Consider the following 25,445-nt stretch of genomic DNA (forward strand, 5'->3'; position numbering starts at 1 on the left):
AAAAAATCTAATATATATAAATTAAACATGCAAAATGCATCATCCCATATATTAATCTATATTACCTGTTTTTAAAAATGAATTAATTTTGAGGCAGAACAAAATAAATCGTAAGTACAGGCACATAATTTGGGTCTAAAACACCCTTCTAAAAAAAGTTTGATCAAATTCCAAGAGGAAAAAAAAACAATAAGGGAGAAAACCTGTTATATTTTCAGTCATCCGCTGACATATCATACTGGCATTTATACATTCTTAAATAAATGTGCTCCTTGCTTGTTATTTGGGTAAACGGCATCCATGTATCAAGTAATAGTTTATTATAGAGAACATGGTTAATGTATTTCACGTGGCCCTCCGCTTTTCTAAACTCTGTTCTTTCCAAATAAGCATTTCATTAATCCCGAACCAGCTCTCATACTGAACGCTCCTCACAATAAAACCATTTGTTTTGTGTGTCACCTAACCACGCCAGATCTACTTGGACGCCTGCTCTGTTTGGATGTAAATGGACAATTTAGTAGTGCAATTGAAATCTTAAAGAGCCCACCAGTAAAGTATCTCCTTGCAGGCGTGTTGATGGTTTGTGTTGAGTTTATTAAATTGAAGGCATAACTGTTTTGTTAACTGGTTAGGGAGAGCGAGCATCAGGGCCACATAAAAAGAAGAAACTTGAGCTTCCCCATTCGTCCTCTGTGTTGGTAAACTTCCTCAAATTTACTGCTCTAGAGTCCTGAGGAGCATCCAAGAGATGTTTAAAAAAAAAAAAGAAAAAAAAGGTAATTACTATTTACTACCTCACATAAAACTCTTCCGGACTCTGTTTCATCAGTAGCCAATGTGGTCTACATTAGAAAGACTCGGTATGGCTCAACAAATTCTCTTTCATACACACAGACTCAGAGCTTCCACATGTAAGGCTTGCGGTGTTATATATTTAAATTTTGCCCAGATTTTAGGGAACACACACTCCGTCTGTCAGATTGTTTCTCCCCCACTTTTATCATCAGACAAAAGTCAAATCAGGCTTAACGAGCCGGCCTTCCAGACACCTTTTATGACCGAACTAATTACTAATTACACAAGTGGTTGGCGTGAGCCACAGCACAACGCTGGCCCTTTGTTATTTTAATTGTTGTTATTTTGAAGAATGGTGCTTCAGTAAATTCTGCCAAGGATGCCCTAGGAGGATGGATGAGCCCTGAATAATTTATCATCTTTGTGGAAACACACTCGGTGTGTGGTATGGGGGTTGCACAGTGCTGTACATCTCCATTCTTGTTACGCCGGCGCTCTCATTGGGGATTGATGACGAGGTATCTTTCATCGTGCGTCCACCTCCTCTAGCAGCCCATCATTAGGACTTCCATTGTTGCGTGTTCATGGAGCACCGGATGAATATGACTGGCAGAGGTGGTCCCCCTCATGCTTTGACTAATTACTCCAGCCAGTGGTTCCCCTCCTGATGGATTAATGGGTATTGTGTGAATCAGACAAACCCCCCCCCCTCGTCCGTGAGATGAGAGACGAGTGCGTCCTGATTCGGAGCTGTGTGCTTTGCACAACCTTGATAATTATTTTCATAGATGAATACCATTGCAGGCAGGATGATGAAGTGGCCATTTGCGTTCAGAGACTATCACATGCAAACATGGAGTGGGGTCTTTGTCACTGCCGAGAAATCTGGTCCTGCACAGACCTGCTTCCCTTGTGTCTTTCCAACTTGCACACACACACACACACACACACACACACACACACTCTCTCTCTCTCTCTCTCTCTCTCTCTCTCTCTCTCTCTCTCTCTCTCTGGAAACATTGCTCTGATAATAGAAAATCTAAATTCCCATTTTTATAGAGTTGTTTTGCTACCAAACCAATATTGTAAATGCTTGTGGTACTGCCTAAAATGCTGGTTCGGATATTGGCAAGTGTGTGAGTCTATGTAGTGATGCCATACTACATCGTTTACTCATAAACTTTAACCCCTGGATGTTATTGATGTTGTGTAAGTACTGTATTCACTGTTTTAGAATATCTCCTGAACACTCTGGGTCTAGATACTGACACCAGATCGCCTCCGCTCAGCCTTTTCTTATTTAGCTTGTTGTCATCGAAGTGGGCTCGTAGTATAAAGCTGTTACTATTATTTTTTAACACAATGGCATTGAATCGGTACTTTGCATCAGTCGATTAGCACAAGTTCAGGTATCGTGATCAGTTTCAGGAAAAAAAAAAACGTTATTAGATCATTTCTCACTTTTTCACTTTTTTTTTTTTTAAATAAAATTCCCAAGCATCTTTTTTATTTTAGTTGTATTCTAAGGGTCTCTTTTACGCACTGAATTCAGAGCTCCCACAGTCATTGAAAACCTGAAAAGTCATGGAATTACACAATCACAGTATTTCGGCCTGGGAAAGTCATGGAATAAGTCAAAATCATTAAAGGTTTGGGAAAAGTCATGGAGTTTTGTTGTGTATAATGTAATTGATACAGTAATCTTCCTTGGATAAACACCTACATAATCTAAAATTAACTGTAAATTAATTTTCTGTAGCTGTCGACATAACGTCGCTCTTATATGCATACAAGTGTGACGTTTTGTTTACCATCGTGTACGTTTTGCAGTTTTCTCACTGGGTTCATCTCTCCCCTCCTGTATGCCTGATAGCTGAAATGATGTTTGGATAGAGCTTGAATCTGATATGTTTGAAAAATGATGGGCAAGAGGGTCCTTGAAAAGTCAGGGAAAGTTTGGATATTTTGTCCTTGAAAATGTGTGGGAATCATGTGAATTAAAAGCACTCTTCAGAGTTCTCTACATGCAGACTTGAGATTTGAGCAGCAGCCACTCTGCACCAGCCTTTTGAGATTTCTCTTTTTGTCCAGATAAATCAAATAATCAATGGTTTTCATTAGTCTGGGCATACAGACTTTTAAAGGGACCCGTTTGGAAATTGTATTTATTTTCTTGCGTAAAGCTCCTTTCCCTTTTAGAGGCCCCTGTGTGATCATTGGTGTTGGACTGAAGATTTGTGAGGAGCCCCCGGCCAGAGCAGCGTAGATCACATAAAGTATGCCGGGGTTCTCCCGTCATAGCTTATGCCACTGAAACCATAAACTGTGTCGTCCTACACCTTCACAGGATATGCTGCAGCCACTTATGAATAACCTGGTCATGGTTGTGTTTTTATTGGTTTGGAAATATTTTATGTATTTTAGACATTGGTGACACTGATTTTTTTGCTTTTTACCGGTTTTATTCTTCTCAAAAACGGTCAGCCTATGGAATATAAAACTCTTTTGCACCTATAGGGTCTGTAGGTGTCTGAATTTAAATGTTTCATGAGAGTGCTGATCTTTATGGTCTTATTTTTTTTACTTTGCCTAGCAGCATTAAAAAGATTTACAGTATTTCAAGGAACTGTGGTAGATTTTTTTCAGTGGGTTTTAGGAACATCTAACTGAAAACAAAAACACGTACAGTAACTCCAGAAAAAAGCCTACACCAGAATTTTGTTATTTCCCAAAAGTGATTTTCTCATGAGAACATTTAGTATAAGTAAAAAGACTATTCGATTTGAGAGTCAGGATTTAGTCTCACAGATGTGCATGTTGTTTTTCCCTCCCGCACCTGAGTTGTTAATCATTAACACGAGCTGTTTTTAAATTTGAAAAAGTGGATTTTTATGCCGTCTAATTGACACACGAATGTCCTTGTTTTGTACGCAAAAGTTCTTTAGATTAAAAACCTTTTAAACTGGAGAAGAAACAATTACTCATGTAATGAGAAAAATGATATTCTTAAGCTTTGTTGTGCCTTCGAGCCATGGGTAATGAATATTTTAGATTATGTTTTAATTAAATCACTCTCAAAAATAGAAGTGATATTTCATTATAGACGCAGTGTACATGCACAATGCTATGTGGCAGAGAGTCCTCATTAAAAGTTAACACTTTCTTTTCCTTGAGAGCAGGATGATTTACTGACCAGGCCTGGTAAAGGGAGATGTGAATTGGAAAGAAAAATGGGTGCTGTAGACATTGATTAATATTGGTAATGCTATCCACCCCCTCCTCTGTGTTTGTAATGGCCTTCTCCTTATCCTGCTAGCCATGAGTCCTGACAAGAAGTATCCTGCTGGGCTTGAAATGAGCCTCGAATGGAAGCACGTGCCACAGAAGTGTGTGGAAAATGATCACGCTGTCATTTGCTCATTCCACTGTGATGTACTTAGTGCTCAGTTCACCTTCTCAGCAAGAGAGAAAAAGGAAAAAGAAAGAAAAGAAAAAGGAACACCTTATCCTCCTCGGTGGAGATACTGTCATTGTCAAGTACAATTATTTGGGGTCTAAGTTTGTGTCTAAGAAAATGTTTTAAAAAAGTGATTCCGAGGGTTAAAAAAAAACACCAAACACAATGCTGGCTTTATGTACGCCCGCTCGGACCGAGTGCTAATGCTGGGCTGCTATACCATGCTGGCTGGTAATTGCTAACACATGTGCTACCTCTGTCTCGCTGCAGCCGGCCGAGGGAGTTCTGGCGCCTGGACTACTGGGAGGACGATTTAAGGCGGCGACGTCGCTTCATCAGGAACCCCTCCGGATCCACTCACTCCGAGGCCACTCTCAAAGCCGCGGCCGAACACGGTCAGTCCCATCCACTGAGTCCCTTCCTGTCGTTTGCTCTCCCTTTCTTAGCTCTCTTGGTGGTAGCACCAGGTACAAGGTAATAAAAATTAGCCGTCCCGTTGCAGTAAAAGATTTATTGCGCCACAAGACACAGTAAAAGAGCACCCTCATTTAAATTTCACAAAGGTAATTTCATACCCTGCCTCCCATTATGCAAAGCTGGACTAATAATCAATCTCAGTGTTAGCATGCTTTACTCAGAAATTCAATTTGAGTGGTTGTGAATGAGATGAAATGTGAAATTTTGTTCTTTTTTTTTTTCTTTGCTGCACAACAGTGGCTGATATCAGCGGTAAGTAGCATTCATGCTCCCTCCTCTACTCTGTTCCCTTGTTCAGATTTTTGTATTTGGATCAGAGGTAATTTTCGATCTGTGTCTTAGATGCATTCCTTAGCAGGATAATTAGATTAGTGGTAAACATGATAAAATATAGACCCTTTGTGGGTGGAAATAAATGTGTCTTGAGGTGTATCATTATGGTGAATTTATTGATTTAATGTCCAATATTGTTAGACAGTAATAAGTTGTATTGGTCCTTCAAATTAAATATTGAGCTAGTGAAATGCAAATTGCAGTCTACCAAACATTTTTGTAAAGAAAAGGTCCACATTGTACTTGGAGCCTGTCGAGATGTGGGAATATTTAATGTGGCTTGGAAAAACCTCAGCAACACTCAATTTTTACCCAAATTACAGAGTTTTAAATGGGTCAGATCAGTTTTTCATTGTTTCTGTGCACCTCTCTATAAAGACAAGTGCTGATTTTCAACAGCCGTCACCTGGGAACGACTTAAAAGTTCCCTGCAGTCACTGATATAACCACAATATCTAAATGACACATGTCCCTGCATTAACACCGGGAGTCGCATTTCTCTCCTAGAGTGCATGTAATCCCTCATTCCTGCAAAAAAAATCCCAGACACCAGGGTTTGCACTCATCGTCATATACAGGGTCCACATTTACCAGCTCAATCTATTACCCTCTCCAGTAAGTGGACCAAAGGTGTCCTCCATGTGTCACCTGCAAAAGTCCGCTTAAACGTGACATCATTCCCGAAGACAAATGGCACGTGTGACAGGAGTCAATACGAATGTGATCTTAAAGCAATAAGAGTTGGGGATCCCGGGATCCTGAGAGACTTGTGGTCCGCTGTGATGGCTGCAGCGTTGAGGCAGCTGGAGACCGAGACCAGCTGCTCGCTGTTCTTCTGCAGCAAGCCTCTGAATTTTACTTCGTTTCCATCTTAATTCCTCTTTGTTTTCCCTTCAGTTAGTTCATGACAGAAAACAGACACATCACTCATGCACCGTCACTGACTCCTTTTAGCTGATGAAAATGTGTTGAAGGTGCTCCGTGAGTTGGTCATTCAGGTATTTGGTCTCAATTTTATTCAGCTTATGTGCTGCATATATTCTTCACTTGGGGGAAAAAAAGACAAATTCCTGCAAACGACATTTGGTTTCAAAGTCAAGTCTGTGTAAAAATAGCCAGCAGCCAGTTGTGGCAAGGGTATGCTACCTCAAGAGAGTATACTGCCCGGCTGGCTGAAGTATGGGAATATATCATTAAAATAACTCTTTGACATTGAAGCCTGACGGCATCCATTTTCTGATGTAACCTTTCGTCTTGTTTTAGTCGACCCGACATTTGTTACGGAAGTGGAGCTCAAGATGAGAATGCAGGGCTGAGTTTTCAAACAGAGCACAAAGGTCATATCTGGCTGTAATTATATTCATCAGATGCAGAGGGGAAAATGCAGTCTCACCCCCCCCTAAGAAAATATTTAGTGTGAGATCAAGCCTGAATTTACCCTAATTTTCTAGCTACTTGTGGCTGCACTCTTTCAAATCTCACGCTCGATCATATAATTAGAAGCAATGGAAAATATTTAGCATTTTTTACTGAGTGATCTATAGTGTTGTTTCTCATTTTTTAACAAGAGGGAAATATATGTATTTTCATCTGGAGAAACATGTGCATTTCTGCGTTAAGGGTATGGACAACTGTTATCATTCATACCGCGCCAAGATGATTTCCACAGGAGAGTGTGTGGCTGCCAGTAGGCTTGAGTAGGCTGTTATGTATTTATGCCTGGAAAGAACCATCTTTTCTGGGGGATTGATTTGGTCTGGTCCGGGGCCCGTGTACCAGAGGTGGCAGAGTAAATACCTGAAGACTAATGTCTCTGTTCTGGTAATCAATACTCGCCTCATGACCACACTCCTGGCTACGCTCCCGTTAAAAACAAATTTGTTAATTTTGACAATTTAATTGCTGTAACCATGCATGCCTTGAGTTGTATAAGCAGGTAGTTGAACCTCTCAGTCGGGGAAATGGGGTCCTGGAAAAAAGTGTAACCCGTTGGGATTTATGCACGTTTCTGCTCCCTGTGTGATGAGTGATGAGGTTGAAGTGCCCTGCTGGATTTTTTTGTTAATGTGGCACGCCTGCTCTTTGCATAGACTGTTTATCATTGTAATCTTTTTAAATTATGCTTTAATTTAAGTGACAATTCACATTTTTAAGAGCCAATGATTGTTGTGAGTTTAAGACTATTTTTTTAATTTAATTTTTTAATTGTCAGTGTTTTTAGTTAACACTTTTAACTTAAGCTCATTTATACACACACTTTGACAGTTGAAGACCAACTGATAAAAGTTGAACAATGTGATTCCCTAGGTACACACACACACACACACACACACACACACACACACACACAAAAACACACACATAGACCGACAGGACACACACATACACACGCATAACACACACACACACACCACCAAAACCTCAAAGTTGTCAAATTAAAACAAGAAAAAAATAAACAGTATGGACTTCAGGAACAGAACGAGTGAGAAGTTAGCACGTAGCCTGTCACTTATGTGTACATTTCTTCTATCTGTGACATAACTCTGGTCAAAATAGCTTTTCTTGCTGCTCTGATAGACTCGGCCAAACAACACACTGACTGGTCAGTGTTTCTGTGAGTTTTTTTTTTTACACTTCAGTGTGTATTATACTGAGGACCTATTAATAACTTGTGCTTGAGGGTAACAGAAGGAGCATGGATCAGCCCAGTCACGAGGTTCAGCTGCATCAGACTGTATTTTCGAGGCTTGATACTGCATGTTAGTTGTACGGTACGTGTTTACAGTGAAACGCAAAGAAGTAGAAATACATCTGTTTTTAAAGCTCATGATAAGTCCCCTGTCCACTTGCTTGGTGTGAATACAATGGCATGTGGTACGTATTAGAGGAGCTGGTAGTAATTTCAGTGCTGCTAACTAAAGAATCCTCCAGGGAGGCTTAATTACAGGAAGACCATTCTAAATATCAGTGAGCTGCATATTTTCCATGACAAGAGATTTTTTATCCTAGCTCTTGTAGCAGTTTCAAAGTATATGGCCACATGACGCGGCTGTGCATTTTTAGGAAGTGCAACTGATCTGCCCTCAGGTGATGGTAAAAACAAAACTATGTGTTCAGTGTCTCGTGCGTTTTTACCAGAATGCTGCATTAGAAAACACGCACAGAAGCAGCGAAAGCTCTCGCTTTTTTGCCAGCTATGTTTACAAAGAGGCAGCCAGTCTTCGTGCTGTGGACTTGTGTCTGTGGATCTTTACCATGCACCACTGGGGAATGCAGGGCTCTGTAAATGTTTGCAGATTACCATTTTTCTTAAATAATCCATTTGGAACCTCAAGTCATGTTGAGTTGAAATCAAAAGGGGAACGCGAGTCCCTCATTTTGTTTTAAATGTGTTTGGATATATTTTTGTTTGAAATGGTGTTGTGTTTTATGTGTAAGGGCAAAATGCATGTAGGGGTATTATGTCAGCAGTTTGTCCACCTCATTTTGCTCGTTGTTTTTAGTTTGTCCGCCTGCACGTTGCTCTGCAAGCCTTAAAATGCAACACAAGTCAGCATTGCTCCTAACTGTTGAATTAGACTTAAACAGCAGCACTGATCAACTTTGTAAATGGTTTTATTAGAGGATGAACCCACTATATTTTGCTTTAAATTTACATTTTTCTGTTGGCAAAACAAAGTTTTTACCCACCATTGGAAGCTGCTAGTAACACGACGCAATCAAGATAATGTTTTACAAAATTCACAAACTGATTAACTCTACTAAGTAGTTTCAAATAGATGTGTGTTTTTCTGGATAGTAGTTAATGAATTCAGTTCTGAAAATAAAACTGTAAATTATGCTCATTTCGATTTTATGTTTTTATTTGCCACTAAACCTCTGGTAACTGTAGCTGAAATTATAGCATTGGGAAATAATGCTGATAGCTTATAATAGAGCACAACTTTTTTAAATTAGTCAGTCTAAAAATAACGTTTCCACTGCCATTGTTTACTGTTTGTAATGGCTGCTTCTTTACAGGGAAAAGATGTCTGAGTCAGTGTGTGTAGCTTCAGTTAAAAATAAAATCTGCTCAAACATGTGATCGAGAAAACTTTGAAAGCCATGAAATTCTGCTCTGAAATAAACTAGAACAGGTTTATTTTGTTAACCTACAATACAAAATTAAATGAATTTAACTCCATGCATAATGCTGTGTATGACCTGTGAGGGCAAAATAAAAAGCCTCCTTTTCTCCCCTCCAGCATCCGAGGAGGATATTCTCAAAGGCAAGCAGTCCATCAGGAGTCAGGCTCTGGGAAATCAAAACTCGGAGAGTGAGACATCACTTGACGGAGACGATGACACTTTGTCATCATTAGAGGAGAAAGACCTGGAGAACCTAACAGGTAAAGAAACGGCTCATGCTCTTCACCTTTCAGTCATTCCCACCCCGCCCAGTCCTGCAGCCCACACAAAATAAAGAAACGTGCTCACTGTAATGTTCATATAGATTAATATACCGTATATGGATTTTTTTGTGGCATTAAATAGTGACTTAAATAGCACTTTGTCTTATGCACTGCCTCCCATATCTCCCTGTTTTTATGCTGTTGCGGTTTATTTTTTTAAGATATCTTGTAGCATCAATTTTGTGAAAATGCTCTTTATGTACAAAGAAAACAGACTTTTGCAGAAAGTTCTAGCCCGCATTATAACTCTGGAAAACTCTTTCATTATGGCAACACTATCCTAGTAGAGCACTGGTGAAAAACACAGTATTTTCTTTTTTCTGTCTGCCACTGGAGGTTTGCTTCACAAGCACAAACACAGGCCTGAGTAGCAACTCTCTAAACATTTTTTTAAATATCCAGCAGTAGCTGAGTTTATCTCAGGATACTGCTCACCGTGAAATGGGACACTATCTGACTCAAGAAAAAGCAGCATCGCCTAAAAAAAAAACCAAACTCAAACTCCCCCCTGACCCTGATCAACGACCTTATATTAAATTTGATCCAACCCACGATGTTGTCAATCTTGTTGCTTTTGATTCTGCTGCGATTTAAAGAATCCTAATTAAATATCATATAGTCCGCTAATCGGATTGCAGTGTAATCCGCATTTTTTATGCGCAGTGACAGCGCTCACCAGACTAAGCTGCATTAATGGGGCTCAGAGTGCCATTAAAATAACGCAACTGGAGGACAATAGGATTAAACGTTGAATCCTGTCTAATAAAGTGATGTGCGAGAACAGAGCAGAGCTTGTCGGAGGAGGTTCAGCTCCTCTTCTTAAACAGCTGTCTGCTTTCAGGTGTAATTGAATGCCTTTGACTGAACGGAACAAAAAATGTTATTTCAACCCACGGATAACATGTCAGGACTCGCGGGGTTCGCGAGAGGCAGAGGAATGAATATCTATCTGTTTATTCCATCCGTTTGCGGGAGTGTGCGGGTGCTCAGGGAAATCAAGCCGGGCTCCCAGCCTCGTTTCTCCGCAGCGCAACATCTGCAAATACAATGGCTCATATGTGCTGAGCCGGGCACAGCTAACACCCACAGCTCCCCTGAGCCCGGCTCTCATTGTCATACTGGCATAAATTAAGATTGATGAGAGATTAAACAGAGCTTCAACCAAACGCCCGCAATCTATAGATTCTGAGTGACAGTCGATTTTTGACAATTATCTCTCACTTTGTTATCATTTATTTTAGTTCGAGTTTACTTAGGCCTATAATATTTTATTTTGGCTCATATATCATATAGTCTATAGTTTTCTTATCTTTAACTAATCGATTAATTGTAGATAATCAATTCCAGGAAGAAAACTACAGAGTTTGAAACTGCCGAACCCTTCCAATTTAAATATACTTCATACTGTAAAAATAGTTTTAGATCAACATTTTTTTTTTTAAGAGAAACGGTCCCAACTTTAAAAAAGAGACGCAAATGATGGTGAACTTTGGTGTGTTTATCTTCAGCACGTTTCATCTTTCCTCGTTAATTAACCGCGTCCATAACATAGAAGGCCCACACTGTCTCTCAAACCATCATCTCACTGCAATCGCTCTTTGAGTTTTATTACCTTCTCTGCGTAAAACCAGCGCAGGCCTATTCCCCCCACATGGAGAGGGGGACACTCTGCTTGTGTCTCTGACCGCCTTGTGTCTGTCCTCCAGGCCCTGTAAACTTGAGCACCAGCGCTCAGCTGGTGGCTCCGGCTGTTGTGGTGAAAGGCACCCTGTCCATCACCTCCTCCGAGCTCTACTTCGAGGTGGATGAAGAGGAGCCGGGCTTCAAGGCCATCGATCCAAAGGTAAGACACTCGAGCTCCATTGATTTGAATTGTCAACTTATTGAAGCAATGCTCGAATTTCCTGCAGTGCTGGTCAGTCCTATGCAGGCTGATTTATTCAGTATGTTTGTATCCTTAATATCTCTGTGTTGTTGTTTTTTTTAAATGAGCAAAAAAAAATTTGAGCGTGTTTCCAACTTTATCTCAAAGTCTGAAATTGTGTAAAAAAAAAAAAAAGAAATCCAGGTCTTGTCTGTGTGCCGTTGAAGTTACAACATGACTATATTTAAATTGGCTAAAATGTCACTTCCCGCAGGCTGTCATTTTTCCCCCGAAAATATTTGGATTCGATTTTTTATCCATGAATATTTTGTGAAGTAAATTAAACACGACGACGGCGTTTAATATTGTTTTGTGGTTATAATATATTCTATATTTTTGCAATAAATAAATTGTTTTAACTGTGTTTATGGGTTATACATAACGGCAACTGGATGGGGCCTTTCTGTTAACAGTGGACATCAAGCTTTTTAAACAAAAAAAAGTTAAACTTTTTTTTTTTAAAAAAAACCCAGAAATGCACATAAATATATTGCTCAGACTAAAATAATAAAACAGTAAAATTAGGATTAATATTGTAATTTTGGTCGCCAGTTAGTGCTTACTTCATTTTAACTACAGGGGAGTGCTGACCCACAGGTGGTTGTGTTTGTTCAGTTTAACACTGCATGAAATTATCGCATTTGTTTTTAAAATGTGTACTCGTGTATTTAAATATATATTTTTTAAATTCACATTTATTTGAATGACATTTTTATATCAAAATCAATGAATATGAACTTGACAGTAAAGGTGTCGTATAAACCACGTTATCTAAAATCAACGGCATTAATCAGATTAAGGCTGTAGTTTTTGCTGCAGGCCCTGATGAGCTCCTGCTGCTGTTAAAACACAGAGATGCTCCCAGGCCAATATATTAACATGAGTCCGCTGATTTACATTCATTCGAAAATCCTTTAGAGCCTGTGACGCACTGTAAAAATAACTTATGGCCTAAAGTCGTCTGTGCACATTCCTTCTTTAAATTTAGCAAAAGTGTTTTTTTTTTTTCCTTTTTCTTTTTCCAGTGTTGAGCACAGGTCAGCTTTCTGTCCTCAAAGTGGATAATTTCCTGATTCTCCTCATCAGACAAAAAATAAAAAGCAACAAATTTGCCGGTCATATCAGCTGTCAAAACACGTCAAGACACGGGGCCAAGTTGTAATTTAATTTGCAACATTTTTATTAACATTTCTTTTTTTAAAGTCACATAATGAAAAAAATGAACTTGGCACGCTACATTTAATTCTTTCACTTAACGATTTTGTGCATATATTTAAATAAAAGTTTCTTCACTTTGTGAAAACATTTAAAGAAGACAACTAAAAGTTATGACATTTATCTGAAAATGTACCTTCACTTTCTCTCTGGCAGTGGCCCAATTGCTCCGTTTAAAAGGTTTTTTTTTGTTGTTGTTGTTGTTTGCTCGCTGCATTAGTTTGTCACTGATTTTTTTCACATTGCTTGGAGAATCAGTTGCAGAATCATCTTTGTCCTTCTCTGAAGTTTTATCCCAAAATGTCTCGACAATCACTTTATAGTTTGTCCAAACTTTTCGCATTGGTGAGGATTTCCCTCGCTAGCCTCCACGTCTGCTTAGCAGCAGCCTCCAGGGCTGAGTGAGGCTTTCCCTGAAACAAGTCCAAGTTTGGCAAGAAGTAGTGGGGACATCTGCGGCACTGCAGACAGGATATGAGCTGCAGCAGGATGCCATTCAGTCGGTCTCCGAGGCAAGACTCGTCCCAGTCGGTCTCTCTCGGGTGTTTCTCGCACTCGTACAGCAGCAGGGTCTTCATGTGGTAGTTGTTGAGCGGCTGGCCCGGTAGCTCCAAGTGGCGGTCCCTCAGAGTCTTGAGGACGGACAGACACTTCTTCCTGCAGCCGGCCATCAGCAGCCTGTTCTCGGCCTCGCTGAACTGCAGCACCCAGGCGTCGCTCTCCGCCGAGCTCTGCTTCCCCGTTAACGAGTAGCACTCTTTGGAGAGGAGGTTAAACCCTTCTGCTTTTACTTCTGCTACCCGGTTAGGACCTGGCCATGGGATGTGAGGCATGGGCCACTGAGCTGCACTCCTAGGCCAAATCCCCGTGCACTTGAACGCGGGGGTGATCTGTACCACATACCTCTCCCTGATCCGTAGTTTGACCTCGCTGGTGTCCGCCACCATCTTCACCACGTCGCGGTAGCTGCATTTATCCACGGCCTGCGCCACCAGAGTCTGAAACCTGGAGCGGATCTTTCTGGCCGAGAGGTAGCCCGAGGCGGTGATGAACTCGACCCACAGCGACATGCTCCTTTTGCGGCCATCGCTCAGCTTCAGCACCGCGCAGCCGGGTAAGGAGCCGTCATCCACAAAGTTGAACACCCCCATTTGGTTGAGGTAAAGCACCACCTCGAACTCATTGGGGGAGATGACCTCCATCCCCTCATAGCGCGCGTCTATCTCACTGAGGGAGCTGATAAAGCGGGGCTCCTGCACTTCCACCTCCTTCAGGACATCCGACACCACTTTGCAAACCTCCCTTATGGTCTTCGCAATGGCCGCTTTGCGCGCTTGGCATCTCTCGTTGTAATATTTGTTTAGCTGGTAAACCAGCTTTGCCTGCGTCGCTATCATGTTTGGGCAGAGGTCCGGGCTGTACACCGGAGAGTCGCAGTAAGCTGACGGATCCAATGCTTACCGGTAAAGCCAGAGGCAAATGCGTCCCCGTGCAGGAAAAGTGTGTAATCAAAGTTTTTTTCTTGCTTTTAGCAGCGGATGGACGTCAGTGTGAGGAGGAGGAAACGGATAGGGATGCAACTGCTAAATATCAGTCCAACTCAAGAGCACTTCCAGCACCGCTAGGTAGATTCATATTCAGGTTGCGGGTCACCGTCCGTGTCCTGCTTCTGCAGACGCTAAAGGCTAAAACATCTTGTGTGACCACTCATCTCTCCTCGCTGTTCTCCTCTCCTCTCTGCGCCCCCCGCTCACTTTTCGTCCACACTCAGCTGTGAGCTGGACTTGTGTACTTTATGAATGGTTCCTTTAGCAAGAGTGAAAGAGGGTCGGGCTTCTCTTCCTGCAATCATGTGCGGAGCTGTCAGTGCGCGCAGCCAATCAGAGCGCAGGAGCTCCAGTCCGCCTCGGCAGCACCGGGGCGCGCGGAGCTGTCCGCTGATCCCAACTCGACACAGGAAAACACAAACCTTTAGGACTGATTCCAGTGTTATACTCTGTAGGTCTGCAGTGTTGGTCTTTGCGCGTAATTTCGCTCGATGCGTTTTGAGGATTAGGAGTGTAGACAAAGTGTGAGTGACAGCTTTAAACTTTAGAGCCGCTTGAGTTGTGCAGATAAGTTTCTCTTTTCTGTCCGTTTTTTATTGACTGTTTTTTTTCTTTCATTTTTTTTCTCATATTTGATAGACGTATTAACAGCATGTATTCTTTTGTTTCATCTGTAGTTTACACAGCATGTCCTACTTTTATCGTAAAAAGGCTGCAGGTGCTGGCTTACTCTTAAATATTGCACATCTGTTCTATAATTTTAAAGGATGATTTTTACTTTTTTGAATTAGACATCTCTGGACATGATCACTTGGTCACATTATTTGGAAATATGGTTTAAAATGAAAAGAAAAAAACATTTATGTCAACATTTTAAAAACGTACTCTCTTCATTTAATATCAGCTCTAATCCCTGTTATTCTGGGGATAAGTACTATAGCGAGTATGTTTTTATCACAGTCATGTGAAATTGCATCTTTTTCAAATAAACGGTAAATAGTTAATGCCACTGAATATAGCCTTTTTCAGTTGTTTTTTGCACGGTAAAAAAAAAAATAAATAAATGTGTCGTGTGCACCTGCAGCATGAGCTCAGGGAAGCTTGAATTAGAGTAGCCGAAAATATAAACTGTAGTGATCAGAAAAATGAACAGATATGCACCTGATGATCTTTTTTTTTTAACTAAATAAATTAATTAAAATTTTTATTGAACATTTTAGGTTATTTACACAGTCGATATTTTGGATTGTGTCAAATAAGAGAACAAGACGTGTGTCCGCGGCTTCGCGCACGCACGCACACACACACACACACACACACACACACACACACACACACACACACACACGTTAATTTGCCCATGGGTTTATCGCCATGATCCTTGTCTATGCTGAATAATTTAACCATGTAGGGGTCTCTCCGAGGTTGTAATTGAAGTCCTCTTGTCACCCAGACTTCATGTTGGAGGACATAAGAAGAGGACAGAGTCATTACTTTCTCCCACAGACAAGCGGCTGCGGTGTGAGAGACATATTTAGACATGTAAGCATGCTGGAAGAATAAAAACCCCGCAGTGAAAGCCATATGCAATGTTTAGGCGAATCGCAGCCTGTTACCTTTCACCGGTGTCCTCTGCTGCAGTTAACGAGGCCGCGGTCATTACAGGCGTCTGGCGTCAAATTATATCGAGCTAATTGGACATTTTCTGTTACTTTTAAGTCTCTTAAGAGTTCAGTTAAATACGCGTTTTAATTTTAAGTGAGTCCCTTTTTGGTGCAGTCGACAAATTCTGTCACTTACTCACCATCACAGCGACACTATAACTTTTCTAATGCTATATTTTGAGAAATGTCGGTATATTTTCTCTGCATCCCGCGTTCATTTGCAAGCCTTATTTCAGTGGCCATTAAAAGCAAACACCGGGCGATTTTTTACGCTAATAAAATGCAAATAAGATAAGCACAAACACCATGACACTTGTTACAGAAATAATTTTACATGATAGAAAATATTAAGACATTGATTCAGTGATTTCCAGAAAACTTTTTTTCTGATATAAAGTAGCCAACTATGTGAGGGAAATAAGCCACAAACATTTCAGAAAAGGCAAAGATTAATGAGTCCCCCCCTTCATACTTACCACATCTTCTGGACTTCATCATTTAGTCTTTTTGCAAGTGCTGATGAGGCTTCAGGGAGTGTAAAGTGACCTATGATTAAATTTGTGGAATCTATTATTTAGTTTGGTTTGAAAGATCTGCTGAATATCATGTCAACAAATATCCCTTCAGAATGCTGAAGATAAAACAGATAAACATGGAATCACATCATATTTGTATTATCTAGGTCAAAGGTAGTATCTTCTCACAGGCTACATATTGAAATAAATACTTTTTAATAAAGTACACAATTCATGGAGGAACATTTGGCTTAGCAGGGCTTTTCTTCCCACCTAGTTAAATAACTTTGGTCTCAGTGGCAAGGTTTAGTGTCAGATCACCGTCCCTATATACCAAGAAAAAATATTCAAAGCGAAACCTTAGTAGCATTTGCTGGTGTGTCATGGCATTTGAATGTGATGCACAATCGACCAAATTTGGACATTCTTCCAAGAACTACTTGAGTATCAAGAGAAACTGTGGCAGCAGTTAACTTGGCAGCATTAATTTATTGTGAAATTTAAAAGAAATGTTAAACTAAGACTTGGCATTCCTTCCCTCTGCATCATACTCAAGTAAAGCAATAGTTAGAAAAAAAATAGGAAAAAGATTGAAACAGAGAGAAATAAATGAGAAAAACTGTCTGGCTGTTTGATTTGTGGACGACTGTTTATTATCAACCTCACAGCTCCAGAGAGATTAAGGGACACAATTTGGAGAGCAAGTGTCCAAATGTTATGAAGGACGTGATAACTGTGGCTTAATGAAATATTTGGCGACACAGATCTTTATAAAGACATTATGAATCCGTTTTGGCCCACCTATTGGATGAAATGTTTCTGAGCAACTGTGTTCATTTTTATTGCAGTGTGGAGTGGACTTGATACAGTGGATTTGATTTTATTAGATCCGCCTATTTTGCTTGTTGAAATGGAAAGGTCAGCAGCCATGTCTCAGAAAACTGTATGTACATTTGAAGCACTGAACTGCAAGTTAAATCTGTAGGTGGAAGACAGAAGTATGATCAGCATACTGCGGGGACAGCTGGGAGCAACTTTGGGAGCGTTTAGTATAGTTTTTAGTTTTTTTAGTTCATTAAATCAATTTTTTATTCCCCCTTTTGTCCTATTTCCCTGCTCTTCCCTTTCATAGTAATATATATATATATATGTATATATATATATGACAAAGGCCATCTCATTAATTCATCCATTCTTGCTACTTCTTTGTGCCCTTTATCTCCTGCAAACGTTGAGAATTATCTGTGGTTCCTAAAGAGTTCCCCCCTGGTTTATATTGACTGGAGAAAAGATCAGGGGCCTGTCAGAGAGCTCTTTGATCTGAGTCTGTGTGACGACTCCACAGTGATCCCCTCACGAGCACAAAACAGTGTCCATGCCTGTGCAAATCTCTGCCAGCTGATGAGTAACCTCGCTGCCTCTCATCTTTTTTTTCTCTCTGTCCTTGCTCTGTCTGTCTTTTCTACGGTCTCAGCTTTATTCTTCTCTCTCCTCCCCTACCAGATTACGCTGAGTACCCCCAGGTGGCTCATTACTGTGTACACTACACTGTTGCAAAAACAGAGTTTACAATTAGCGAAGCAACCACAAAGAGATAATTTGTCTTTTAAACATATTTGAAACATATTTGGTCCCTTTATGTGAGGATCCTATTTCATGTATGTCAGAAAATGTTCTTGGAAAAACTTCATTTCAGTGATAATTTGGTCAGTCTTGTGCATCTACTTGTTGAATCTTTACTTTGAATTGCCAGTATGTACTGTGCATGCAACAAATACAAGTGGTGCACAGTCATACCAGTAATGACTTCAGTCCTTGCAGAACATCTCCAAATGTTGTGGCTACACTTTATTGCATGACATGGCATTATAGATATTTGAATAGGGCAAGAGAAAGAATGAGATTATTTTGCAACACAATGTGCAACAGTTTCCTCCCTCTGTCTGCTTGAGTTAGTGTGCTTTGTAATTCCAAGTGAGTGATAAGAGAGGGGGAAGTCAAATTCTTGGCTATTTTAAGTAGTGCTCTTTTTCCCTTTTCCTTGGAAACATGATAGGTGTGGGGAAAGTGGCTCACTGCTGCACAACACACACACACACACACGCGCATACGGGCCGACATCGGCACACATATGAACTGAGCGAGTAAATTTTTGATGCTCTTGTTCACACATTTTGTTGCTGTCTTCCAAACCCGGATGGACCCAGCTGCTTCCTCCGTTGAGGCCTCAAAGAAAATCATCGCAGGCAGCTAATTGCCTGGCAGGCCCCTGCATCTGCTCGGCAGATAGCACAACTGATGAAGTCACGGCACAGATGTGTGTTTGCCCGTGTGTATGTGCTTGTGTATGTTCAGCAGCTCCCTCTCTGTGTTTAGACACAAGCCATCAATATTGCATGTAGAGTTATTGTTGCAGAGCCACTCCTGGAGACTACTAATATTGCATGAATGAGGAAGTGAAATTCGCTCTGCTTCCAGCTGATTGGTCAGAGGAAATACCAACCAAAACGTGATTGGAGGAACCTTCCCTTGGATCCCCATTGCAATCTGAGTGTGTTATAAACTTATTCTGAGTCCTGATAGCAAACTTTTACTCATTCTAACTGTATTTAATACGAGGTACATTCACAGCAGCAAAAAAAAAGTTCGCCTAAAAATGCTGACATGCACATTAAAGTAATTTTGTTTCTGATTGTGGTTTTAATGGACATGTTGTTCCACAATCCATCACACACCGGAAATGAAAAAGCAGGAAAATAAAGTGGAGGATAGTGTAACAGCTCCAGTGACAGACTGAAAATTACAGAGTACGTTTGACAAATTTTTGGCAAAAATATTTTGCTTTTAATTTATTAATTTTTCAAAATGTAATTCCAAAGCTGCAGATTGAATTTACTGAAAGACTCGACGTAAACTGCATGTCATTGCTTATTGGACTAACTGCAAAAACATCGCCGTGGCAACTTTACAACCCTGTCTTGAAATTACGTATGTATGTTACTAAACTGCTTCTTAATTACGCTGTTGTGTCAGCGCAATGGCTGCCTGGGTTATGTTCAGAGATGTTTCTTTCAGGTAACAGAAAAACTACATTCTTGTAACGCATAAGATTAAGGAGGATGACAGGCGTACAAAGTGCAGGACCTTGACACCAGAACCCCATGTTCATGTCCAAACTTCTGTCTTAGGTTTAGGCAACAAAAGCACTTTGTTTAAGATAAGACTGTGGTTTGGATAAATATTAACTGATAAAAATAAGATTGCTTATTTTGGCAGAAAATAAATGAAATACTTTATCAGTAAACATTTTGCCCATGCGTTCAGTATCAACAGTTTTGCGACTATCCAGAATTATTAATTTGCCACATTTTAATATCAACTTTAATACACTGAATATACTTAGTATTTATACTGATAGTGTAAGGGACTGTGACTGGGTCACATAAAAGGAGTAAATAACTTATGAAGGAGAAGTGAATGAATTTATCACTCATTGTGCCACAACAATGAAAATCAAATATAATTGACTGAAGTAATAGAAGAAAGTAATTTATTAGTGAAAATGGCATCTTAATGTCAACAGGTATTTTTATTGGAAGAGCAAAGCAAATTAAAATGACTGTAACTGCCATGTAGCTAATAGTATGTTATATATATTATAAATTACTCAATAGATGTATGCTCTCAAAAAAGTCACATACCAGGCTTTGTAAGAAATCACAGCGCTTCACTATAAATGATGTTATTTTTTCCTTCTTAGTTTGTTTGCATGCAACACTCAATGTAATTAACTGTAAAACTAAGACACAAAAACTAAACACAGCTGAAACAAGTTTAACTGTGCTGCTTTTTCAAAATCCTGTGGACAGCCACGGTGTGTTTCCGAAAGGTTTTAACCAAAGGCCAAATATTAAACTATTTTGGAAAGAATACCAGTAAATTTTCCCTAAAGGTCAATGTCCAACCTTGGACTATGCAATGACGAAACCCCCATTGTGAAGACATTGGTAACTCTAATTAGTGGGGTGGTGACGGCTCCTCAGGGTTAGCTGGAGTGGCTGAATGGATGGTCACTCAGTCAAAGAAAAACCACCCTGGTGTTATGTAGCGACCAGTCCCATATCGTTAAGCTCTCCCTAAAGTGTCAAACTGCTCGGGACCGCACCCCTCCCCCCCTCCTCCTGCTCGCTCCGCCAAACTCTCATGGTCACCAGGGACGACCTTCGGCTGCAGCTGCCAATCAGAAAGAGCCATGGCAGTGAGAGGTCTCTGAGAGAGGAGCCTATTGATTTTCCAGTTAGAGCCTAAGTAGTGTGTGCTATAGGACTAACGGACAGCCCAAGCAGGTATGTCATTATCAATGAGTCCAAGGAAACGGATCCCCTCACTCTCACTCATTCATATTGGCCTCTTTCCCTCCCTTGTTCCCTCCCTCCGTCTCCCCTTCATGCCGTTCCGCCATCCATTCAACTCCGCTACCGTCGTCTGCTCTGACAGAGTGCATCCTGAGATGGTCAATAAATCGCTCAGCCACACCACGACAACAACCAGCGGAGTGATGGGTTGGGATGACCTTCTTTCTCTTTCTTTTGCCTCTTTCCATCGCTCTTTCACTGTCTGCCCCTCCCTGCATTCCAGGTACAGTAATTATAGCACCTGTGAGACATGAAACATTTCCTTCCCAGAGACAGACTCGTTAGCATCACCGCCGTCATGTGTTTTCCCTTTCCTCGAATCCTCAACATCCAGGCTGGGTTTGATATCAAGCAACATTCCCTGCAGCCCACTTTGGCTCATCCAGTCATCAGGAAACCCAATTATTATCATCCTGCTCCTCTCGATTTGCCTCACCGCTTATGTCAAGTCACGGTCCGAGCTTTGGGAGCTGCTCAACATAAAGACATGTGCAAACAATTAGGAATGATTTAAGCCAATTAGAGGAGATAAGGCCAAATAAAGGTTTAAAGCTTCCTGAAGTGAGTTTCTCTTCCCCAGTAGAGCAGTAAAGTCTTGTTACCTTATTTACTGTCCCTTAATCTCTCTCTCTGTCTCACACACACAAAATGCATACACACCCCACCTTTATTTCCAGTCCTTTTTGAGTCATAAACCACATTGATGATTGTGATATAGTCTCTCGTGTTTCATGGCAGTTGTTTGAGTGAGGTTATATCAGCGATGATAAACTCATTCTGTAGGAATGAGGTCAGCGGTGCCCTGGCCAGATGTGGGCTGTTTAAGAGCAGTGGAGGGAAACTTGTTAATGATGAGTCTCAAAGCTTCAGAGAACCCAAGATACTGGCTTCTTGTTTTGTTTATGGCCCATACCTGTTGTACTTTGGCCATAGTCACACTGAGTTGACTGAGTGGCTCTTTTTTTCTGTTATTGTTTGTTTTTAGCCATGGGTGGCTTTAGAGAGAGCAATGTTGGTCAGTCAACCAGTTTGATTCAGACTTCAATATCTCCACAACTATTGATAAATTGGCATGAAATTTCAAAGAGACATTGATGGTCCCCAGCAGATGACTCCAAAAAGCTCAGTTGCCAGAAGAAAATGCCGGAATTTCTCCAAACCAAAAATATGTTATATTTGTACCTTTAATATGACGTTTCTAAATTGATGCAGTATATGAACTGACTTTGTCTTTTAGTAGCAGAGCGGATTGTAGATGATTTGACACCAAGGTGAGATGCTGCAGACCAATGTACGAGACCAACAAAACTGGTTGTGATTTAGCGAGTCATTGCTTTGTGTCCAACAGCTTTCTAGGCAACAAATATGGGTGAGGGTTTTTAGGCACAAAAAGCTTTTTTTTTTTTTTAAACCAAGGCATCACTGCTTTTCTTTCATTCATGGTTCCCAAATGGTAAATCTTAATAAACTTAAGTGATCCCTTTAATGCCCCTGATGCCATCATGACATTTCTGGTGAAATGTATCGACAACCACTGGATGGATCATGAAATTTAAAATCACAATTTGAGGGCTTTACAGCATAGGACATCCTTCTGTCCTTTGACCCTCATAGTGACTAAGGGACCCCCCCCACCCCAAAAAAAGAAAACAAACTTTTTATATAACTTTTTATCTGACACCATCAGGTTGTAATTTAAATCCATTCAGTACTTTAGTTCTTCAAAATGAATGACTTTCCCTTCAGCCTCGGCTGTTCTTGTGTTAGGTTCTGATCAGCAAATGCTAAACTGCTAAACTAGGAAGGTTGACATGGTAGAAATTATACCTGACAACAGCATTCAGCTCAAAGCACCACTGTGACAGAGCAGGCAGCATTACTATAGACTGTTGGTCTTGTTTAAAACATCATTGTTTCATATTTATACCTTTCATTTTACTCTTTTTTTAATTTTTATTTTTTAATTTGGAGTTCTAATGAGACAGTTTCGAGATATTTTACTCTTTTTTTTTTTTTTTTTAACCCTTGTCAAGATGTAAACCGTGACTCTTGTGCAAAGCAGGCTTATGAATCTCTGCAGCGAGTGGTAACCTGGTAGGACAGGTCGAGGAAAGACAATTGCCACATTGGCAGTCACATAAAGAACCATTAGACAGTGTGTCATCTCGCTTCCTAATGATGACTAATGTCTCCCTTCCAATTGCTCTTCCCTTCCACACACACAAAATAACCCCATCTCTTTTCACTAATAAACATGCTCAGCCTCTCTCTGTCCCTCTGTTTGTGATCTGACTTTGGACCTTAACACAACCACAGACCACTATGGCCGAGACCTGGCTCACGATTAACCAAGCACCTCCAGACAAAGAGTTGCCACCCCCTCTTTGCACCTGAGCCTAGCCCCTCCATCATGCTCCATCTCTGGGCTTGACTGGGCCAGTCAGGGGGCAGGTGCCTCCCCTCCCTTCCTTGATTGATCCCCTCTCTCCATCATTTATTCCCTTCGTCTGCCTCTGACACACGTGTCAAAGGCAACACAGCAGCCTGATGGATAGGCCTGTTTATAGATGCCAGTCTGCCTGGTAGGCTACTGATATTACAATCAGCACCTGTGTACCTGCTGTTCACACAAGCCTCTGTTATTCAGCTGAGGTCAGAGAGACACGTGGCTCCAATTGAAAGATCGATGTCCAGGCCGGCATATTGGAAATTGGAATTGTAAATGCGGTCTTGTTTTGTTTGAAAGGTCTCTGCTGCATTTCAGAAGATAAAACTAGATCCATATATGGAAGAAGTTGAGTAAATATATGCGTTTTTGAGCTTCCTTTTATCTGTATTTCTGATCATAGAATGTCTCACAAATACAAATGCAAAATGTCAGGACTAGAGCATAATATTCATTAGAGCTGTTAATTCCTAACAGAAATCAGGAGTAATTCCAACCAAATGTATTTGTTTTTTTAAGGTAAGCTGATAGCATTGATGTGTGCTGTCTGTGTAAAGACATCTCATGTGCCGGAGAGCAGAATGTTGCATTGCTGAATTCTGGTGCCTCGATTGCCATTATGGTTAATGACCCATCCAGTCTGGTTGAAATGGCACATCCATAGGGACAGTCTGCAGATTACTTACTCATCCAAGACTCCTTTCTTGCAGACATCAGCTCAATGCAGCTTTACCTCTGCTCTGTAGAAGCAAGGGGGCAGAATGATAAACACGGGTGATCCTTAGTTCTAAAAAGTCAAATAAAAGGATAAATTGTTCCTGTAGAAACTCCTCTAAACCTTTATTTATCATCCTGTTGACAAAACATCTAAATATCACAATGTGCTTCAGATTTTTCCCCCTGCAATCACAGTCATGTTCAATCTTCATAGTAAAATGAAATGATGAGTCCAAGTTCGATTAAACAAAAGTTTCTGAGCCTCTTTCAGTAATTACTACTCTTTAAAGATGCACATACATATGTTATGTGAAAGGGGGCACTTGTAGTTATTAACCCACAAATAATTACCATCATCTCTTCAGTTCTCCTCAGCTCTTCTGAGCTTTTTTCTTAGCTTTTTCTTTCAGCTTAGTGTTGTGCTTGTATAGCTTCAAACGCCAGTGTTTTGGTCACACTTATCACTCTTATCAAAGTCCATCCCAAATGTGGCAGGAATTATTTTTCAGCAAATAATTGCCCTTTAATCACACTGTACATTTTACATTGTCTGCCCAGCACCAGACTGCAGACAGGCAAATTTAGAGACCAAGCAGTGAATAAATTGTAACATTAAGAGCTAACTTTGTCATCAGGGGGTTAAGGGAACGGTTGTTGCTGACACCGAGGCGAGACTGCAGACACTGCCGGAGACCAACAAACAGCAAAATCAGTTTCAGCTTTTTAGCAAAAACTTGGGGGGTTTTAAGCGACCCCCAGCTGTGTTAATGCGGTAAATAACGCCACGAAAAGAAGTTGTTTAGGCACCGAGACATTGCTGCATTTCCCGCCAAGATAGTCCCATAAAAGAGATTGTTTTTTACAGTGACATTGTTGCGTTTCCTGCCAGGATTGTGCCACCAATACCCAAAACATGATCTTTTCTTAATCATAGCCATGCAAAAGTAATTGTGTGAACGCCAACGTTTACGATTGGGTCAAGGAGAGTGAATACTGAACTTGCATTCGTCAGGTAGCCAAACTGCAAATAAATGCTAATGTTGCTCCATGTTTGCTGGATGTGCAAATAACTTTTGTAAACATGTTTATTTGAATTTTTTTAATGTATAAGATTATAATATGTCAAAGTTTTGTCCCAAAAAAGGTCTTATCCAAATAGGGCATAGATAGTAGACACATATCTAATATAGGCACATCTAAGTGAATTTTGTTGTGCTTCATTTGTATTGTATCTGTCGCTTAAGTATTTCAGATACTTTCTCAGTAAATTCAGTCTATTACAGGAAACTCAAAATGCTTGTCACTGATAAACCTGTAGCTCCAATTGAGTCACCTTCAAATTCTCAAAAGTCTCCACAGCAGTTCCTTTATACAAGTCCCATTCTCTCCCTCTTCTTTTGCTTCGGACAACCAACCCCGAATTCCCCAAGATGGGTGTACTTTTCACCCCACACCCACTTAAGCTGGTGACAATAGGCGGATTAGA

The 25,445-nt window shown here is 40.5% G+C and overlaps 2 protein-coding genes across 8 annotated transcripts in view; one reads left to right on the forward strand and one right to left on the reverse strand.

Annotated features, from left to right (window-relative positions):
* Window positions 1-25,445, forward strand: part of lrba (LPS-responsive vesicle trafficking, beach and anchor containing) — a 229,435-nt gene that overhangs the window by 125,812 nt on the left and 78,178 nt on the right. For 4 of the 7 annotated variants that reach the window (XM_088075889.1, XM_088075891.1, XM_088075890.1 and 1 more), the window contains exons 37-40: window positions 4,526-4,650; window positions 4,970-4,984; window positions 9,310-9,453; window positions 11,223-11,359. In XM_088075889.1, coding sequence (XP_087932015.1) covers window positions 4,526-4,650; window positions 4,970-4,984; window positions 9,310-9,453; window positions 11,223-11,359 — 421 coding nt within the window. The remainder of the gene's footprint in view (window positions 1-4,525; window positions 4,651-4,969; window positions 4,985-9,309; window positions 9,454-11,222; window positions 11,360-25,445) is intronic. The other 3 variants (XM_088075892.1, XM_042484504.2, XM_042484503.2) reach the window with 1 other exon arrangement.
* On the reverse strand, window positions 12,597-14,481 carry mab21l2 (mab-21-like 2). The gene has a single exon (XM_042484506.2). It carries the CDS (start codon window positions 14,050-14,052, stop codon window positions 12,973-12,975), a length of 1,080 nt encoding a protein of 359 aa, XP_042340440.1. The 5' UTR covers window positions 14,053-14,481; the 3' UTR covers window positions 12,597-12,972.

The sequence above is a fragment of the Plectropomus leopardus genome, chromosome 3 (assembly GCF_026936395.1).
Source record: "Plectropomus leopardus strain MGB_pleo_1.0 chromosome 3, ASM2693639v1, whole genome shotgun sequence".
Taxonomy (NCBI): domain Eukaryota; kingdom Metazoa; phylum Chordata; class Actinopteri; order Perciformes; family Serranidae; genus Plectropomus; species Plectropomus leopardus.

Coding starts and splice junctions, on each gene's coding strand:
- mab21l2 (XM_042484506.2), bottom strand. CDS start 14,052: ATGATAGCGACGCAGGCAAAGCTGGTTTACCAGCTAAACAAATATTAC.